The sequence below is a fragment of the Pseudorca crassidens genome, chromosome 15 (genome assembly GCF_039906515.1).
Source record: "Pseudorca crassidens isolate mPseCra1 chromosome 15, mPseCra1.hap1, whole genome shotgun sequence".
Classification (NCBI taxonomy): domain Eukaryota; kingdom Metazoa; phylum Chordata; class Mammalia; order Artiodactyla; family Delphinidae; genus Pseudorca; species Pseudorca crassidens.
Window position 1 is genome coordinate 19,847,877 of NC_090310.1, and position 20,933 is coordinate 19,868,809.

Below are 20,933 nucleotides of genomic sequence, written 5' to 3' on the forward strand. Positions count from 1 at the left end.
AATAAAACTTTATTTATAAAAATAGCTGGTGGGCCCAGCACCAGTAGTTTGCTGACCCCTGTTCTAGAACATGTATTTCAAAAAAGATCGGGAAAAAATAAGAGTGACTACATTATCAAAAGTGGCCACAGTTAAAAAAAATAGAACTACCAGAAGACCCAGCAATCCCTCTACTGGGCATATACCCTGAGAAAACCATAATTCAAAAAGAGTCATGTACCACAATGTGCACTGCAGCTCTATTTACAGTAACCAGGACATGGAAGCAACCTAAGTGTCCATGGACAGATGAATGGATAAAGAAGATGTGGCACATATATACAATGGAATATTACTCAGCCATAAAAAGGAACGAAACAGAGTTATTTGTAGTGAGGTGGATGGACCTAGAGACTGTCATACAGAGTGAAGTAAGTCAGAAAGGGAAAAACAAATACCGTATCCTAATGCATATATATGGAATCTAAAAAAAAAGGTCTGAAGGACCTAGGGGCAGGACAGGAATAAAGACACAGACGTAGAGAATGGGCTTGAGGACACGGGGAGGGGGAAGGGTAAGCTGGGACGAAGTGAGATAGTAAAATAGTAAAATACATAGCTAGTGGGAAGCAGCCGCATAGCACAGGGAGATCAGCTCGGTGCTTTGTGACCACCTAGAGGGGTGGGATAGGGAGGGAGGGAGGGAGACGCAAGAGGGAGGGGATATGAGATATGTATACGTATAGCTGATTCACTTTGTTAATACAGCAGCAACTAACACAACAATGTAAAGCAATTATACTCCAATAAAGATGTTAAAAATAAAAAAAAGTGGTCACAGTTTAACTTGGATATGGACCCTAGCATGCTTCGCATTTCTTCCAACTCCTTCTTAGAGCCTTCTGATTGGGCAGGGGACTTATCTGGCCACAGCTGATTGGATTAGAGGTGGAGAACTGATCTACGTTGAACCAATCAGATTCTCTCATTGAAAGATGTGGAATTAGGATGCTCCATGTAGGCAGTCTAGGATCCTGAAAAGAAAAACACACAGATCTGCCTAGAGTGGTCCTTTCCTACCACATGCAGGCAAAGAAAAGTGACCCGGATGTGTGGGGGAAACAAGAAGGTCAGGGAGGGCTTCCCTGGTGGCGCAGTGGTTGGGAGTCCACCTGCCGATGCAGGGGACACGGGTTCATGTCCCAGTCCGGGGGGATCCCACATGCTGTGGAGCGGCTGGGCCCGTGAGCCATGGCTGCTGAGCCTGCGCCTCCGGAGCCTGTGCTCCGCAACGGGAGAGGCCACAACAGTGAGAGGCCCGCGTACCGCAAAAAAAAAAAAAAAAAAAGAAAAAAAAAAAATGAAGGTCAGGGAATGAGCAAAGGCCTTGCTTTCCAGCTCTTGGTTCCAGTCTCTCAGGAGGCTTGGCTGTTTCCATAGAAACCTCCATATCTCCCCAATAAAGTTATTATTTTATTTATACTAGCTTGAGTGGATGTCTACCTTTTAAAGATCTATAAGACAAAATTATAGCTTGAGGAGTACAAATGCTTAATAAAATAAAAATGTCAGTAAGTCAAATAGCATCAGGTTAGTACATGACCTAAAACAAGACAAATTCCATCATTTATAAATTCCATTCTTCAGGTGCCTCTTGCCTATATCAGAACCACGTGGGGTACCTGTTTACAAGGCAGATTCCAAGCGCCACCTCTCATCCAGAAGCTCTGACTGTGGCCTGGGAGGACGCATTTTAACAAGCGCCTCCCTTCCCCTTGATTCTAATCACTAAATTTGTTGCTCTGAGGAACTCTGAGGTAATATCAGAATTGATTCATTTAATATGAGGGATAGGAGGTGTCTAGAAGTAAAACAGATAGAATCCTTTTATTTTGAGTGTCCCAACGCTCTCTCCGCAGTCGTTACCAGGGGTGGAAAGGGAACTTTGCTCCTTAATATTCGAATCGAGCTTTCCTTTCCATAGGAATCTCTCTGCCCTTGGAGAGCTTTCTGAGAGCTTCCTAGAGCTTTCCCGGTATCATGAAAGAAGTGATATTCTGTGGTGGTTTCAAAACATGTCTGTAAATATCTGACACTCCTCAGTGAAGGGGCAGAGTCTGTGGCCTCTGTTCTGGAACCCGGGCAGCCTATGTGACTGCTTCAATGAATGGAATACAGTGGAAGGGATCCTGTGTGACTTGGGAGATAGCAGCTTCTCTCAGTTTCTCTTGGGACACCTGCCTTTGGAGCCCTAGGCCACCGTGCTAGTGAGGCCACAGCATGAGACCACGTGAAGAGGCCTGGAGACCACACAAAGAGCTTGCTGCCTAGACAGCACTGGGTGCTCCAGCCTCAGCTGTTCCAGCTCCAGCCACTGCAGGACAGAGCCCAAGCCACAAGCAACCCGTGAGACTTCCCAATCTCCTGACCCACATACACCATGAGAGATAATAATATACAAGTGTTGTCGTTTTTAAACCTCTGAGTTTGAGGATGATTTGTGATGCAGCAACAGGCAACTAGAACAGATTCATCTGAGTTCATATGTGCCCTAATGCAACCCAGCCTTGTCAGGTGTGGCCCCTGTTACCTTGCTTTATTTATTTCTTGTGTTTGGTTATGAACGCTCTTTTCAATTGAAAAACTTTTAAGACTTCAATTGAGATGGGCAACAGAGATGGAATTCAGTCTGCCTTCCAAATGTATCACCTTTCCTAGTCTCACCCAGGACTTGGGAGGCTGGCCAATTCATTTATTCGTTCAGTAAACATGAATTAAGTGTCTGGGATGCGCCAGGCACTGGCGATGCAGAATGACAATCCCTTCAGGAGGCTTACACACCGGCGCAAATGAGTCCAATTCAATTATGATTAAACTCCTGAAAGAGAAGTTCATGGTGCCCTGAGAGTGTTCACATGGAGGACTTAACCTGGTTTGGTGGGCCGGCAAAAGATGCCCTGGGGAAGTGATGGTTAAGCTGAGACCTGAAGGATGACCAGGACTAGCACAGTGGACATGGGGGAGGCATATTCCAGCCAAAGGGAAGCCAACTGTGTTCCCTTAGGATTAAACTACCTGGATCCACAAATCTTGGTCTAGAATTACTGTAGGAAGTGAGCTCTTAAGCTCTAGAACTCAAAGTCCAGATGCCAACTCCCAGCCCTCTGAGATGTCTCCAGCAGAGAGAGCAGCAGTAGCACCAAGTCGGGTGGCTGGACAAAGAACGGGTGACATTCAAAGGGAATGGGCCAATGTGTGTGCCAGGGAGAAAGACAATGCTGGGATGACCAGCATGTGAGAGAAGGTGGCCAGTTTGGGGCTGATATGATAACCACCCCCATTTCTTACCTACTCTGTGCATTATTTCATTTAATTCCACACAGATGGGTAGTATAGGTACTGCTACCATCCCCATTTCACAGGAGAGGAAGCCAGGGCTTAGAGAAGTTAGGTGAGTGGTCCAAAGTCACTCTTACTAGGAAGTGACCCTTCTAGGTCACCTACCTCCAAAGTCCATGCTCTTAACCATCTGATTCTCTGAGCCCTGAGCACCAAGTGTTGGGTCATGAGGCTGTACTGTCTGCAAATTATTGCTGAAGTGTTTCAAATTCGACTCCAGATCCTGGCCCTGTTCTCCTTTTCCTACCCATCCTACCTGTTGAGACTTCAGCCCTTGAGGCCTAATTCATGGTCAAGAACAGAACACTTACGTCCTTTCTCCATTTCTTATACAACCACTAACAAACCACTCATCCACTTGTCAAGATGAGCTTGGTCTGAGTCAGTTCATCCATCTAGTCCAAGAGCTCTATTGGGAATTGTGTGCCAGGCATGATGCCAGGCACTGGTGATGCGTCCACGAACAGGACAGACGTGGCCCTGCTTCCAAGCAGTAAGTGGCTTGAGAAGACCTTACTCCCTCCATCCGTGCCCTGAAGTGTTGGTACGAGAGAGAAAAATGACAGAAAAGCAGCCACAGCACCAGCAATGGCGATGGCCATGATCTAAAATGCTCCTTTACGTAGACACGATTTTTTATTAATTGTCTCTCGCAGTTTCTGGAGCTTCCACTTCAGTTAATACCAACATCGAGGGCATGGGCTGTTTGTTCAGCTGTCCCTCCATCTCTAGGGTGAGGATTCCAAACAGATTGAAAGGCTGTCTTGAAGTGACGTTCTTATCAAATTCCAAGCCACATCTGTTCCCCAAGAATCTTCTGGGAGAGATGTGATCAGCAGCAGCAGCTCTGGTGACAGCAGATAAAATGCAAGGTAGCCCAGGGACTCCTAGCCTGAAAGTTGATGGAGATGAACTTAACTGGCAAATCCAAACGGCCAAATGTGCCTGGAACCTTGGTCCTTGACCATGGGACAAGATGGCATCATGGTTAGGGCAGGGACTTTAGAATTAGGAGACCTGGTAAATATCCAAGTTCCACCACATACTAGCTGCATGACCTTGGGAAAGTCATTTAACTTTTCTGAACCTTAATTTCCTCGTCTATAAAACAGATACACTAGCAATGCTCAGCTTTGGGTGGTGCTAAGGGAACTTTGGGGGATAAAGTATGCAAACTGTACACCTTAATTCAGCTCCGTGCTGGGCAAATGATGAGTACTTAGGGACTTGTACTAGTTATAATAACAAAGAACCAGAAACTGTGTGGCGTAAAACAACAGAAATCTATTCTCTCACGGTTAAGGAGACCAGAAGTCTGAAATCAAGGTGTTGGCAGGGTTGGTTCCTTCTAGAGGCTCTGAGAAAGAATCTATTCCATGCCTCTCTCCCAGCTTATGTGGTTGCCAGCAATCGTTGGTTTATGGACACATCATTCCAATCTCTGCCTCTGTCTTCACACGGCGCTCCTCCCTGTGTCTCTGCCCCAATTTCCTCTTCTTATAAGGAGACCAGTCATTGGATCTGGGCCCACGCTAATCCCGTCTGAACTCTGAACTTGATGACATCTGCAAAGACCCTATCCCCAAATACGGTCAAATTCACAGTATCTGTAGTCAGAACTTGAAAATATATATTGAGGGGAGACAATTCTATCCACTACAGTGGTTATCATCAGCTTCATCTTTTCAGAGAAGGACCAAGGGGACCACTTGTGATCCCTGTACACAGCATCAATTTCCAGCTCTCAACTGGCTAAGGAGATTTGCCCCGAGGGACTTGTGTGTCCATGTGCTTGCTAAGGGGAGAGGGCAGAGATAGTTAGGGACCAAGGCCCCGCTCCCCACTCCTCCAACTTCAACAGACACCTGCCGCAAGTCCAAAGCCAAACTGAGCCTCCCTCAATTCGTCTCTCTTACATCTCTCATCCAGGGCATCAACAAGTTTTGTTAGCTCTGCATTCAAAGTACATGCCATACCCAACCTCCTTCCTGATCTAAGCCACCACGATCCCCACCCTGGTCTCCTGCAATTGCCTCCTAGATCATTGTTTCCACTCTACCTGCTCCCAACCTCCACGTACACTCTGTCCTGCCTGCAGGATCCTTCCCCCAGATACACCCAAGAGTTTGCTCCCTCACCTCGTTCAGTGCGACTTCCTTGCAGAGATCCTCCCTGACCACCTTCTCTAAAGTTGCAGCCCCTTTGTCACTCCCCATCCCCTTCCACTACTTTGTCTTTCTTCCCACACCTGGCATTCTATTAATCGCCATTTGTTTCTTTTCCTCCCTCCCTAGTACAGGAGAACAGCTGTTTTGTTTGACTGGTTTGCTGTCACATCCCCAACATCTAGACACTCAATAAATATTTCTTGAATAAATGAATGAAAATATCTGAGTGAGGGTGAAGTAGTTTCAAAAAAAAATCCCTAGATCTAGGTCACTAAAGATCTTTCGTTACTTGGTTCTCAGCATTGTTTAATTTATCTATGGCTACATCCAACCTATAATTCACAATGAATTTGAGGTAGCATTCAACATTATATAATATTAAACAAGTAGATTTTATGATATGGAAATTATACCTTGATAAATCTGGTTAAAAATGAGTATATAGCACATAGCGTGTATGTGTATGCCTATATTATAAATATAGTGTGTGTGTTTGTGTGTGTTGTACTATCAGCTTCCTAGAGGCCAAAGCAACCAGAGGTACATGAAATGATAACAGAAGTTCCTATTTTCTACAGGGAAAATCATTTTTTGAGGAGAAAAATAAGCTTTCCCTAGAACTTAGGCCTAAAGGAAATGTCTCACATGGATCCTGAACATGCGTTGCCGCCGTGGACAATGTTCTTAATAACATCCCTATGACAGGGTCAGAAGAGGAGAGACCATACCATCTAGCACTGTCGGAGCCTGCAAGCTTGACTAACACACGGGTGTCTGGAAAAGATGCTAACTTGATGAACTCAGATGGTGCATCTAAAATAGAGACAGAGAGAGACACATTTGGGGCTCACAGTGTCCCCGAACACTAATTTGAGAGGAGAGGATCGGTAAGGTGCAGGGAGCTGAGGGTGCACGGGAGAGGGATGGAGGAGCAAGTTAAGCCGGGTGTGTACAGTGCAGGCCTCCAGGGGGACCATGAGCCCCTCTCCCGGCCTCTCCCACACCCGCCACACTGGCTTGTGGACAAGGTGGGGTGCGGGTCTGATCTGGTGCAAGGTGTGTACCCTCCTCTATTTTAGGGTTCTGTCTCTTTGAGGGTCCCCCGCCCTCTGGTCCCCCACCCTCTGGGACTGTCTCCTGCTTGGGCTCCACCCAGTCCTCCGAAGACCTGCAGAGCAGAGAGTACTTTAGATCAGCTCAGTTCTAAGTCCTAAGGCAAATCCGGTCTCCTCCCCTCCCCCACCCTTTCCTTGGGTTTGCCTCGCCTGCTCGTACTGAGCTCCTCTTTCTCCAGGCTGCGCATGAGAATTCCCTGAGGGGCCTTTACCGGCTGATGCTTGGGCCCCACTCCAGACCAATTAAATCGGAACCTTCTAAATATCTGGGACCTTCCTGTGTGGCCTGCCCTGGGAGAGGACGAGGTGATGAGCTGGCTAGAGGCCATCAGGGTGGTATTGTAATCAGGGGCTGGAGCGCTGGGCAGACACTGGCCACTGTTCTTCCAAGGGCGTCTGCTCACTCGGGAGTAGGATTTTGAGAGAGACTTGGGTGCGGCCAGGTTACTAAATGAAGGTGAGCGTCCACACATCCTCATCTCTTTACAGCATGGCAGGTATCCTGACAAGCTGTTTAACATAAGAATGTGATTTTGACCTTGACAGAATCTGATAAGCTGGAAGTTCATATCTAATTAGAACTGTAAAATCGCAGTAGGTACAAGTTCATCTCTGGAATCACGAGTTCAAAGTTTAACTCTATCATGTGCTTGCTGTGTGATCTTGGGCAAGTTACTCAGCCTCTCTGAGTCTCAGTTCCCTCATATGTAAAAGGGGCATAATGATAGTTCCTCCCTCAGCAGGCTGTTGTCAGAGTGACATAACGCAGGTAAAACTCAGAGCCTGCACACAGAAAGCCATATGATTAAAGTGAAAGAATAAATACAGAGAATAAGAGGAATGGTGGGTACAGTGGCTCTTTCCCACAGTCTCCAGGTGGCAGAAAGTGAATTAGAGCAATAGACCAAAATTTCTGCAAAATCTATTTCCCAGGAGATCCTTATGCGAAACCCAGAATGAAGGGCAAGGTCTTACTGTCTGTGTTTAGAGGTGGGGCTGGCACCAGCCCTCCGGGAGAGGCTAAGGGGACTCTCCTGCAGGGAGCTACATGCTCAGTCCAGACGGGACTTCCCTGAGGAATCAGCAGACCATCTGTCATCTTCTGAAATTCTGAATGGGGAAGCGACGATATACCCTGGATTCCAGGCCGTCACAGACTCATCTTCTCCAGCAGAGCCCTCCTTCAGACTGAGCCGGGGCTGAAGAGACGGCTTAAGCCACCCAAGCCCTGATAACCAGAGGCCTGGAATGAGGGGCAGAGCCATTCCTACCAGGAGACCTTGTAAGTAGATGTGGGGATAAATCTAGACAAGAGTCCACCCCCATGATGATGCTTCAATGATACGTGTCGTAAGAGCTTAACATATAGACAGAACTCAGTACACTACATTCATCAGAGTTGATGAATTCTTTACCTTTTGAGGTTCTCCTAACTTTCAACTTTCACCAGACATGTAGATGTCCTAACATGTTCTAGGTTATCTTAAGGCCCTAATTTTAATCCCCCAAAGTGTATTGTTACTGTTCAAACTTTGGGTCCGATGTTCTAAGCGTATGTATCCACACATATGTGTGTTTAAATTTTATATTTGATGGTGGACACGCTAATCGAATATGAAATCATGTGGTTTGGGGGAATCAAATGCATTCGCCTCTAGCAGCAAACTGGAAGTCAGCAGTCTAGAAACGGTTCCTGGCTTCTAATAGCTTGCTCTAGAGGAGCAACTGGGTGGACTTGCAAATTGAGGAAGTACTTCAGGAAAAATTGAAAAGTGGTATAGTGGGGAAAAGGTGCTAATTGGGAGTTAATAGTGTGGATCTGGGTAGGACTGAAGCACTTTTTGGATACAATCTTCAAGTTGGTAAGACAAAAATAAGAGCAGTGATAGTGTGCAGATCAACTGGGTTATTTCATGATTTATTATGTAAGGTTTTCCATATTTAAAATAAAATCTCTTTATATGGTTACGTACTGTATGATTCCAACTATATGACATTCTGGAAAAGGCAAAACCATGGAGACAGTAAAAAGATCAGTGGTTGCTAGGGGGTAGGGGGTGGGAGGGATGAATAGGCAGAGTGCAGAGGATTTTTAGGGCAGTGAAACTACTCTGTATGATACTATAATGGTTGATGCATGTCATTATACATCTGTCCAAACCCGCAGAACGTACACCACCAAGAATGAACCCTAATGTGAATTGCAGACTTTGGGTGATCATGACGTGTCAGTGTAGGCTTATTGACTGGAATGAATGTACCACTCTAGTGGGGATGTTGATAATGGGGGAGGCATGGAACTGGGTGGTAGATAAACTGAGTTTTCAGATTAGAGGTCAGGGTGGCACGTGTCATTAAGATTTAAGCCTCTTAAAGTGATGCCATGTCACATATTAGATTTAATCAAGTTGAATTTTTGCCCACTAGCAGAGAAAGCCAGTGGAAGTGTGAAACGGAGTTTAGAATGGAGGTACTTTCCGCCGAGTCATCTCTGGCTCCTGTGGACTTGCTATTGTTAAGCAAATGTCACTACACCCATGGAAGGAATGACTCACAGTCACTGCTGGCAAGAGGGAGGAGAGGGAATAAGAAGGTTTAAACTTGAAACGCCGAGCTCTGAGTTTTAAATGAAGAGGCTTAGTTGGATTTAATAAGAAGTGTTTGATTGGGTTGTAATAAGAAATGCAAAAGAACTATTATTTCAAAACTCTGGGTTGTATCACTTCTAATTATTGATATCATAGAATTGATATGGTGGAATCGGTAGGTATCCATTCGAGTTATTGAAGTGTTCTCTTGAGCTCAAATCAATGCTGGTGTCCTGTAGGTTTGCTTAGTCAATTTTCTTTGAATCACATGTTATATCTGACAAAACTAGATGGTTAAAATAAAAGCAGATTTAATTTGACTCTTTTTTAAACAGTTCCTGGGAAAACAAACCAATAACTGATGCATTTTACCAAAAGAAAACGCAATGAAACCCTTAAGGGTCTGTCATTCATTTCAACTATTAGGCGCACAAAGGAAGCCTGTTTCCCTATAATCTGATCTGCTCTGTGCACACAAGCCTCCCTTTATGATTGGTGTCACAGACTAATGGAGAATGGGTTTTCTCCAAGGCAGGAGTGGAGCATATTGAGGCTGGGTGGCACAGTGGTCATGTGTTTGGGAGCCAGACTCTCTGGGTTTGGACCTGCATCCACCACTGCATGAATCTGGAAGTCTCTCAACTCTCTGAGCCTCCATTCCCTCATGTAAAATGGGGATAATGACAGCACCCACCCCATAAGATCGTTGTGAAGATGAAACAAGCAATGCATATAAAACACTTAGACGGGTTCTCAGCACTCAAAATACAATCTCTGCAGTGATTTTCAATGAGGACAATACATAATAAAAAACAGAGCTGAGGGGCGGGGAAGGATTGAAACAAACTATGGCATGTTTAATTATATTAACCATCTGTAGGTGTACATTCAAAATATTTACTATGGGTGTTGGATGATTAAAATCTATAGGTCTCTGCTATCACGTTTTTTGTAGAAAAGATTATGGGTAATGTTGTTAGTAAACAGGGATTCAATATCTTAACAGGTCTAGAATTTCTGAAATAGCACATAAAGATGCAGTTGAGATGGATGTGTGGAGGGTGAACTATGACAGCACAATAATTGGACCGGAGGCTGTGAATTATTGCCCGAGACAGAGCTTCCCTGTTAATAGGCTCTATCTGGCCCTTCAGTAAGAGGACTAGATTTAACTTTGTATTATTTTTCCCAAAGAGCCAGACAACGTTTTGAAGAATATACAGACTTAAAGGAAACACTGGCCTGTGTGCCAGACGGACAATATTTTCTTCCTTCTCTTCGAGGAACTGCCCACATCACATTTGCTTTTCAGAGAGTCTGTTCCTGTTGTCCTTCCTGACAGATGGCTGGAAAAGTGACCTGTCCCTTTGGCCACAGCTAACTGGCTCACATGATCACTGAGCCATACTGGTCCATCAGTCTCTTTCCTGGGGTTTTAAATTCTAGACTACTCTAGATTTGGGAATTAGACATTGAGAATTGAGAAGTGACATAAGGCTGAAGGAGGTAACACTGATGTACATCCACAGTGAGAGACGTCAGCAAGAAGCCAAGGTGACAGATTGGGGTCCCCAGGATGGAGACAATGAATGCTGGGTTCCTGGAACTTTCTGGTCCCAGCTGCACTTCCTGCCTTTGGATGTTGGGAGATACACAGGGACATGCCATGTCTGTCCAATAAATCCCCCTTTACTCCCTGTGGCTTGACAAGGAAACGTGAATTCCAGATGTTTCCCTTTCCTTGATATAATTCATTTTATTGGGAAAACAGACCCTTACGTTTTTTTGTTCTGTAATTTACTATCCTCTGAGGGGTGAATGTAGGTAGGGGCTACAGAGAAGCAGTAAGTCACTTCATTGATGAGAGACCTGGATGAATTCAGAGAGTGGAAGGGCCTCACCGTGACTGGGGAAAATGAGTTGGCAAAAAAACCCCACAGCAGTCAGAATTGCATACGAAAGACTAGGGGCCGGGACGAAGGTGCCGTAATTGGGACAGAACCAAAGTGAAGGCAGGAGTCCAAGATCAGACAGCAAGTGTCAACAGGTTCTCTGGAAGAGGATTAAGGGAACAGGTAGCGAACCCTTTGAGCTCTCTGTGAACCACATGATACAGGACTCACCATATGGTGCAGGAAGATAGCAAAGCAGGTTGAAGTAAAGGGAAGAGCTTTTGTCTGTAGGATTATATAACCACCTCTAATGTATGGACGTATATGTGCGCCTGTGAAGCCACACTACTAATGAGATTAAAATTAGGAATAAACTCCCACAGCGGGAGCGCTGGGACTTCAGAAAAGGCCTTTGTTACCGGTAGAAACGAAACTGCCTTTTCATCTCCTCAGGCACTTTCTTCCTGCGGTTAATTCAGTGCTGCACTTGGATGCAACAGAAGACACTGGAGTCCGGGGCTTGGAGCTCTGTCTGGGTTGTCCTCTTGTGCCCAAACTCAAAGCACACACTAATTAAGGACCCCAGTGGCTTTTGGGGAGACAGCTTGGAGGTTGTGTGCTGTTGGGGAGCTAGTGTTAGCCACCAGGGCCAACTTCAAGCACACTGGGGACCACGATCTCTGTAGGGGCTCATGAAAGTGTTTTACTTTCTTTTAGAATCACAAGAAAAAAAAAAAGAACTTTTAGGCTGAAGAAACTGCTTTAACATGCAATATTAATACATTTGTCCTGATGCCAAAGCAATCGTAAGATACAGGTTTTAACTTTTTTTCATGGTGTAAAGAAGAACCCGCAAAAGTCTCCGTAGCAGTTTTGAAACTGTCTCAAAAACGAAAAGACTAGCAGCTTGGTGGAGATGAGTGGACCCAAAAGTAGAGAAGAGTGCTGTTAGGGATGGAAAGAGGCAACTGGAATCACAACACCTGATTTCAAGTCCTGGTCCTGCCTATTCCCAGCTGTGTAGTCTCGGGGAGGTCACTCAATCTCTCTGACTTCCAATTTCCAAATAGGTGTAATAGGGTTAACATCAGTAACTACCTTGCATGACTGTGGTAAGAAATAATAGGATGTGTGATGCATATAAAGCCATAGCATGATCCCTGGCATTTCGTAGGAGCTCAAAAGTTGGAGGCAATGGAGGTGGGCAAGTGGAATTGTAGAGGGTGGGGATGGGAGACAGAGCTGGTGAGGGTTACAAGAAATGGAGGGCGATGGTGGAAAGGGAACCAGCTGAGGAACGACACGCACTAGAGGTGCCTCCACGACTTGGAGGACCCCACGAGCTGAAGCCTGTAGAGGAGGTGAGAAGGGCAGGCTCTAGAAGACAGTAGCCCATTCTCAGGAGCCCTCCCAGGAATCCCTGTTGATGGCTCACAGTGCCAACGGGTGTTTGCACATGCATAGGTAATTGACAAACACAGAGTGAGGAGGGAGAACAGAAAATTTGGAGGCTTCCATCACCATGCACGTGGCATCTGTCTAATGGCAAAGGCCCAGGATGAAAACAAGGCAGCAAACTCTGCTTACACTTAGAGGCAAAGAGCAGAGAGGGGGAAATGAGAAAATAAGAGGGGAAAACGGTTAACCTTCTAGAATATGTTTGTGACATGGCAAGGCGACCCCTGTTGAGACTAGAAATGCAAGTTTTAAGTATCAAGGCAATCAAGAGCCTAAGATCACACGCATCTAAACCAAACCTGGTCAGTTAAACGTCCCTGACGAGCTCTGTGACTTTACCAACTTATTTCAACTTCCCGCATCTCCTTTCCTCATCTGTAAAATGGGGATATAAGTAGCTACATCACAGCATAAACATGAGCCGAAACATACAAAGCACTTACAACAAAGCCTGGCCTATAGTAAGGACTCAAAATGTTAGGTGACATCATCATCTTCATCACTACTGCCACCACAAGAATATATGTTCCATGAGGGCAGGTATTTTTGTCTGTTTTGTTCACAGCCATTTCCTCTGCACCTAGAACAGTGCCTGGCACATAGTAAATGCTCAATACATATTTGGTGAATGAATAAATCCTTAATCGTGCTGTCAGTGGGCAGTTATTATAAAAGTGATACTCCTCCCCGGTATGGGTTCCAATCTTAGTCTCAGTTCCTCTCCCTCATGTCTGCCCTCTGCTGTCATAAGCAGCCATCATGCCTTGTGCTCAGATCTAGAGAGTCAGGAGCTACGAGATCACTGATAACCTGGGAGACGGGCGATTCAGAAGTAGCTGAGAGTAGAAGTCACAAGGCAAAAGGATAAGGCACAGGTGAGTGGGGAGGAAGTGCAGGCAGCAAATCTCAGAAGAGCAGTTTGATTCTCCGGATATAGTCAGTGAGTACAGGACAGCGAAGGGAGAGCCAAGGCCACAGAAAACATCTTTAGGGAGACAGGAAATGCTGAGCTTGCTTCTCATCTAAAGGAAAGGATATAGGGGAGAGGGAAGATCAGAGACGCTCTGTAGCTTCCAGATATACACAAAAAATGTAGCAAAAGACTTCATGTTCCTAGGAATACAGTGGTAATTGAAGCACCAGATTGTCATGTGAGTGTAAGATCTTGAACGCGGTTTTTCAAAAAATGTGGTACTTCTACCATCGGCAATACAAGGACAAAATTATTTTCCTTTTAATAAACTCTCCTAAGAATATATTAAAATAAATATATGACTGCTAGATCAAGCCTGTGATTTCGAATACATTATCACTTAGGGCAATGCTAAGAAGAAGAAAAGGCAGTCAATTAAATCAATTTAAAATATATATTTAAGGGGAATTCCCTGGCAGTCCAGAGTTCAGGACTGCGCTCTCACTGCCGAGGGCCCGGGGTTCAATCCCTGGTCAGGGAACTAAGATCCCACAAGCCACGCAACGCGGCCAAAAAAAAAGAGAGAGAGAAAATATTTAAGATAGTATAAAGGAGGTATGTACGTGCTTAAAAAACAAAAACAGAAAATATAAAAACAAGTGCATAAATAGGTAATAGTTGGGAAACTTGGCCAAGGCTATACTCGACCCTTTTGTACGGTCTGAATCTGGAGCCAAGGGAGTTGGTGTCAGCACCTTGGAGAGTGGCACACAAATGCCGAGTCTCTGGGGTGCTATAGGAAAGGGGCCACTGGCTAACACTAAATGGCCTCCTTAGTGACACTCGGGCACTTAATATCATCAGCCTCTTGGGCATTATTCTAGGAAAGTCAAACACCAGAAGGGAGGCTTAATGGTCTTGTCTCTCACCTCTCAGCTTTTTATTTCTGATCATCTTCAATGCACACAGAGCAGCAGACCTGCATGGGACTTTTTGAAGAGATAAATGTAATACCAGGGCACTCAGTTTCTAAAGACTTGCCACTTTTCCTTTTAATTTTATAAGCTGCTGACTTCTTCCTACTTGATTTATTCCTGGCTTATGCTATGCTTCAGGAAAAGCAGCACTAACACCTGGCACGTTCCATGATTTGAACACAAGGAAATGTCATCGAGAAGAGAAGCTTAAAGTTTTTTGTTTGTGGGGCATGAAAATGGGGAGTTCTAAAGGTTAAAGTCAGAAGGTCTTTCATGTCACCAAGAATTCCAACCAGAGCTGAGAAGTAGGGCGTATGGCTGAGACCACTATCTTTCCATCAAAATTGTTCTCCCAGCGTCCCTTGCACTGAGTCATGTGACTAAATTCTCTGTAATAGCGTGTAGGCAGAAGTGATGGGTGCCACTTCCAAACCAAGGCTTTTATGAAGCAGCTTGTGCCTCCTCTGTACTCTTTCCCCGCCCCCGCACTCTGAGTATAGACAAAAACAAGGCTGTAGGGATTGATGGGGCTGTGTAAGATGGAAGGAACCTGGGTCACTTAATCACCATATGGAGAGCGTGGGTGAGGCCAGGAACACCCATCTTGGACTGTTACATGAATGAACATTAAACTTCTATTGCGTCGGCGCCAGTATAGATGTAGGGGTCTTTTTGTTATGGCAGTTGGATCCACCCTAACAAAGGAGGTTAGGTGTGTGGGGTCTGGAAGAAGAGATGTTCTCTTTTTTTTTGCCACGCTGCATGTGGGATCTTAGTTCCCCAACCAGGCATCAAAACCGTGGCCCCTGCATTAGCACAGAATCTTAACCAGTGGACCGTCAGGGAAGTCCCAGAGGAGACATTCTGAGATTTCCACTTACTCCCTCCCCTCTTTGCACAGTTAACTTAGCTCATCCTTTAGATAAAGCTCAAGAGCCTCTTCCTCCCAGAAGCCTTCCCTGACTTTGGCCAGGGCCGATCCCACTCCCGCAGGCTCTCCCAGCACACGGCAAACATCACGGCTGTACCTTATATCTGTTAGTGTGATTTTTTTTTTGATTAACGTTTATACTCCCACTGGGTTTTTAAGTATGCATTTTTCAAAATGCATAGAATGATACACTTCCTTGTGCATTTTGTTGTATGTAAATTTTATTACCTTAAAATGATCAAAAACAAATATTGAATTCTCGTTAAATGATATGCATGCTGAAGAGCTCAGGGGAGAAGTGTACCAATATCTGCATCTTGGTTTGAAACGCATTAAAAAATGGGTTGACAAAGAGATGGAGAGACATGTGATCACGCATATACAGTCAAATGCTGGCTGCAGAACCTAGGTATTGGGTATTATGGGTGTTCATTGTATAATTCTTTTAACTTTTCTGTATTTTTAAAGTTTTTCCTAATAAAATGTTGGGGGGAAGTTCAAAGAGAGTAGGAGCTATGAGTACGTTCCATAAATAGAATTATTCTGTGTACAGTGTATTTTATATTACCAATCATAATGTTCTGTGATTTGCTTCTATTTCTACTTGATACTGTGTCATGGACATCTGTCCATGATGACAGATAGACAGACAGACAGAGATACGAGAGACACAAAGACCTCATCCTTTTGAAGGTATCATGGAGACACCATTATATGTTTAACTTTCACACTACTGATAAACATTTGGGCTATTTTCATTTTTTTCTATTATTGATCTTTTCCTATGATAGCTCTTCTGTGCTGCTGGATTTGAGCTTCTTTATGTGAGCTCTAGGTCCACCACCACATGTTCCTGCCCTCCCCACACCACCAACCCCCCCAGCAGGCCAGTATCCTCCACAGGCAGGAGTCCACGAGTATAAGAAAATAATAAGAAAGCCCTCATTCAAACTTCCCGGCATGATTTTCTAAAAACATCTGGATCGTACAAATCAGTACCACAAGCACATCTGAAGTCTCAGAAAGCAAGTGATACTAGCATTAATTAAATATCCAACGGATGTTTATTATGGTACTTTAGAATTAGGGGAATCAAGTCTGTAAGGTACAGAGCTGTACTTGTGCTGTGTATACACCTTATCAGAGACTTGCTGTGTTTATTTTATAAGCCCCACTTGTATAATCAGTCTGAACAGGGCACATCTGCCCAATTTATATATCTGGAGCACAATTTTAACTGCAGAAATCACTCGACAACCACAGAGGTAAAATTCTTGAAAAGTGTAAAGGTTGGCAAAGCAGAAGTCAAAGGTTCAAGAAATCAGAAAAAAATAGAGAGGATAAACCTATAAAAATAAACATTAAATAACAAATGAATAATACGCGCAAACGCTCTGCAACAAAAGTTCTAGAGGGCGTCTATCTCCAAGTAAGCCGGACATGCCAAGAGGCCCTGCCCTGGTGCGGTAACGCTCCCAGGGAAACACTTTCACATGGTCAGGAAAGCAAACTCTCCGAATTTTTCTTCTTTTTAAAGTTTTTGAAACAGGGTTTACTTGTTTGGAACTCAGTGGCCTTCACACTTGCTTTGCCCCCTGTTTCATTTTCATAGGTCTTAGCAAAATGCTTGTGTCTCTCCCTAGTCGCTCCACAAATTATTAGTCTCTAAGAGCATGTTTTTCTGGGCCAGATCTGATACAGTGGGCCTGCGGGAGGGGAGGTGTGAACAGATTACCCAACGGTCCCTGTCTTTCATCTTTGGCGGGGGAGAAGTTACTGCTGCTGTGTTCTTCCATTTAAGGGGGTTGATGTATATATCCCACAAGACTGAAAAATGGTAAAAGTAGGCATTCACATAGAAAACCACATTAATTTAAAACCGCGACTGGCAAAACAAGAGTTGCAAAGGATTACTCTATGTTTTAAAGGACGGTAGAGGTTTTTGCTATTCTAGCTTGCTTTCATGACATACTGTTGTCTTCCTCTGTGATTTATTTGATATCACATCCCCAGTCTGGAACAGAACTCTCAATTAGTATAACAGTTTCCATGGAAACATATGATCTATTCTCTCTCATTCCCTCGCTGTTCCCCAAGACCCACTCTCCCACTTCTCTACCCACCCCCCAACCCCAATCCTTTCTGTAAGACCCTCCAGAACTTCCATTCCTCAATCAAAAACTCTCCAATCTGTACTGCTGAGTGATCAAGAAGGTGAAGAAATACGTGTGTGGTCTGCTAACTTTTGAGGCAACAAGGACAAGAATAAATATGCGTATTTCTGTTCGTTAAATTAGCAGAGAGAAACTGGAAAGATGCAAATTAACAAAACAGCTTGCATATGAGGGCAGTAGCAGCAAGGGGGCACAGAAGGATGTGAACCTGAGTGGGAGCAAAAGACTTCTCAGTGTTTATCCTTTTAATATAATGTTAATTATGAACCACGTGAAAACACTGCTTATTAAAAATATAATTTAATTTTTTAAGACTCCCCGACAACCTCAGCTTATTAGAACCTCCTCTTCATTTAGGCTTCATTCTTCCTTGTCATCAGGGAAACCCCCCCATCTTTGAAATCTAAATGCCTTTAGTCTTCCTAGCATTTTAAATCTCTTGGCCTCACCCACTTGTTTCTCATCCCTAGGCCTCTAGACTCCTTCTTCCTCCCCAAGGTTATAACCCTCTTTCTGCTTTGACTTCCTTCCAGTCTGGATGTCCTTTTTATTCATTTATTCAGGACACTTTTGCTGAGTACCTGCTAGAACAGGCTCTGTTGGATCTGCCGTGGGCATCCCTCTTCCCAGAAGCCTTGACTCCCTTATCGCTGGGATCTTCTAGGGCACCGATCCTGCTAATCACCATCCTTAGCTCAAATCCACCATCTACTTCTCCATCTCCACCCCCAGGCTGCTCAGAGCTGCTGGCAAAAAGGACACAGCGGCATGGACCTCCACCATCACTACTGCTTGTTCTCTAGCCTTTTGGACCTCCAGGCTGCTCAGTAATCTTATTCCGTGTTCCTACTCTCTATTCTCACTCCCTGCCGAGGCTCTTCAAACTTTGGGCCACAACCTCAGATTCCTTAGTCCATCACAGCAGATGGATGGACCTTGTGGCCCATAGAGAAAATTCACGCACTCAGTCTAGACCCTGAATGAATTCATCCACAGGCACTGGAAGTACAGCGGTGAACATGACAGAGCTCCTGGCTCTGGTGGAGCTCAGATCTTAGAACAAGGAGACAAACCAACAAACAAGCAAGAGAAGTATCATCTGGTGATGGGTGCTAGGAGAGAGTTCAATATAATGGAGAATGAATGAGTGGCTCTTTCAGTGGTAGTTAGGGAAGACTTCTCAGAAGAGGTGATATCTAAGTAGGGATGGGAATTACAAGAGAGAGCCAGCTCTGCAAAGAATAAAGCGAACAGCATCACAAAAGCTCGAAGAGAGGAGGGAGCTCTGTATGTCTCAAAGAACCTCATGCGGCCCAAGCACAATGGGTGATGGGGAGAAGGAAAGGAGAAGAGGGTATCAAACAGGGAACAATTTAAACTGATCAGAATTTAAAGGGTCATGTAAGCCAAGGACACAGTATAGAATTTATTCTCCTTGTGAAGTCATTGGAGGGTTTTAAGCATGGGAGTGATTTGACCTAATGTAAGTTTTTAAAAATAACTATGGCTGCTGCATAGAAGTGTATTAATTATAGGTCACAAGAGTGGAAGCAGGGAAACCAGTTAGGAATGTCTGCAGTGGTCCAGACGGTATTGTATGGCATAGATTAGGGCTGCATCAGTGAAGATGGAGAGAACTCGGTAAATTCATGATATGCTTTGGAGGAGGACCTATCCAGACTAACTAATGGATTATGCACGGCTGGGGTAAGGGGAGGGCAAAGAGGAGGCAAGGATAACTCCCAGATTTTTGACTTAAGCTACAGAGATGGGGAAGAAATTTGATATTTTTGCACACCTCAGTTCATGGTCTGAGACTGATATGAGACATACTGGTGGCACACACAGGGATTAAAAGACTCACAACACTAAACACGTCAGGAATACTTATAACACAATCTCAACTTCAGTAAAACTGCATCTCCTAGTACCTATAATAGCATCCAGAATCACTCTACGAGTCCCAGGTCATCCTTCAACTGTGCTGCTGTTCGAAAAGAACCATCTCCATTCTCAGCTGCAAGAGTAATCTTTTCCCAAACGAAATCTGATCATGTCACTTCTCTGCTTAAGACTTTCAGTGGCTCCCTCCTGCGCTGTGAATAAAATCCAAACTTCTCATCACAGCTTCTAAGGCTTGGCATGATCAGGCCCCTCCCACCTCTGCAACCTCACGTCCTGCAACCTCCCCCTGCTGATGACATTTTGGCCCCAGCACCTTCTGATGGTGCCTAGAATGTGCCCAGCCCTTGCCTACCTCAGGGCCTTTGCACTTGCCGTTCTCGCCGCTGCGAACATTCCTTCCCAGCTCTTTGAATGTACGGCTGGTTCATTCTCATCCTTCAGGTCTCAGTTTCTACGTCACTTCCTCAATCTGAGTGGGTCCCTTCTTGATCTGTCTGTGACACAGCACTCCATTCATTTCCCTCACAGTATTCATTACCAACTGTAGTGTAGCTCTATTTACTTTTCACTCTCTCCCTCACTGGAATGTAAGCCCCATATGAACAGCAAATGTGCCTGCCTTGTTAGCTGTTCCTCCTGGAGCAGGTGCTGCCACCCAGCCATACTGTACCTTGCCGAAGCTGCCTTTTCCAAGCACCATCAGGAAGTTAAAATCGGTCAGTTTCATCCGGTCCCTGTTCCCGTTGTTGTCAAATTTGGATATGGTGTTAGTCGTCTTTTCTTCAGGAGCCTTGGTCCCCTGATTGATCTTGGCCCTCTGGAGGGAGAAGCACACAGAAAACATCATCAGAGTTTGAGGATGCCCTTGTACGTGCTCAAACTCACGTAAAGGCCGCAAGCTGTGGGTCCTGCAGCTCATGCCCCCAGCTTGGTGAAAAGCATGGCCCAGCCTCCACAGTGCAGACCCAAAACGTGGAGGCCAGCCCTGGCACCTCATTCCTCTTTCATCCCTCGTGTCTCATCCACCACCAGGAACAGGCACTGCTTCCTCCCAGCTGTCTCTAGAATGCCTTCTTCTTTCCATCTCCACCAATACCACCTGTCATCATCTCTCACCTGGACAACCCACCTTGGTTCCCTCCACACTGGGCTTTACATGTAGTCACAGTGATCTTCCACTTCTTCATACTCAACCAAGTCACCACCTGCTTAAAATGCTTTGGTAGTGACCCATGATTTTTAGGATAAAGACTTCGGTGATTTCACTGGCCCAGATGGCCCAGTATGATCAGGCTCTGCCTGCTTCTCCAACCTCTTCAACATTTTCTCAGCTCCTTCTTCCCTGAAACACAGCTTCATCCTCCTTTCCCATCTTTGAGTCCCAGTTCCCTCCCACTTCAGGGCCTTTGTACCTACTGTTGCTCCTGTGTGGAT

The 20,933-nt window shown here is 44.9% G+C and overlaps 1 protein-coding gene across 3 annotated transcripts in view; it reads right to left on the reverse strand.

The window, feature by feature from the left end:
* PRKCB (protein kinase C beta) overlaps positions 1-20,933 on the reverse strand; it is a 308,802-nt gene that overhangs the window by 60,123 nt on the left and 227,746 nt on the right. For all 3 annotated transcript variants that reach the window (XM_067706359.1, XM_067706358.1, XM_067706360.1), the window contains exon 9: positions 20,170-20,316. In XM_067706359.1, coding sequence (XP_067562460.1) covers positions 20,170-20,316 — 147 coding nt within the window. The remainder of the gene's footprint in view (positions 1-20,169; positions 20,317-20,933) is intronic.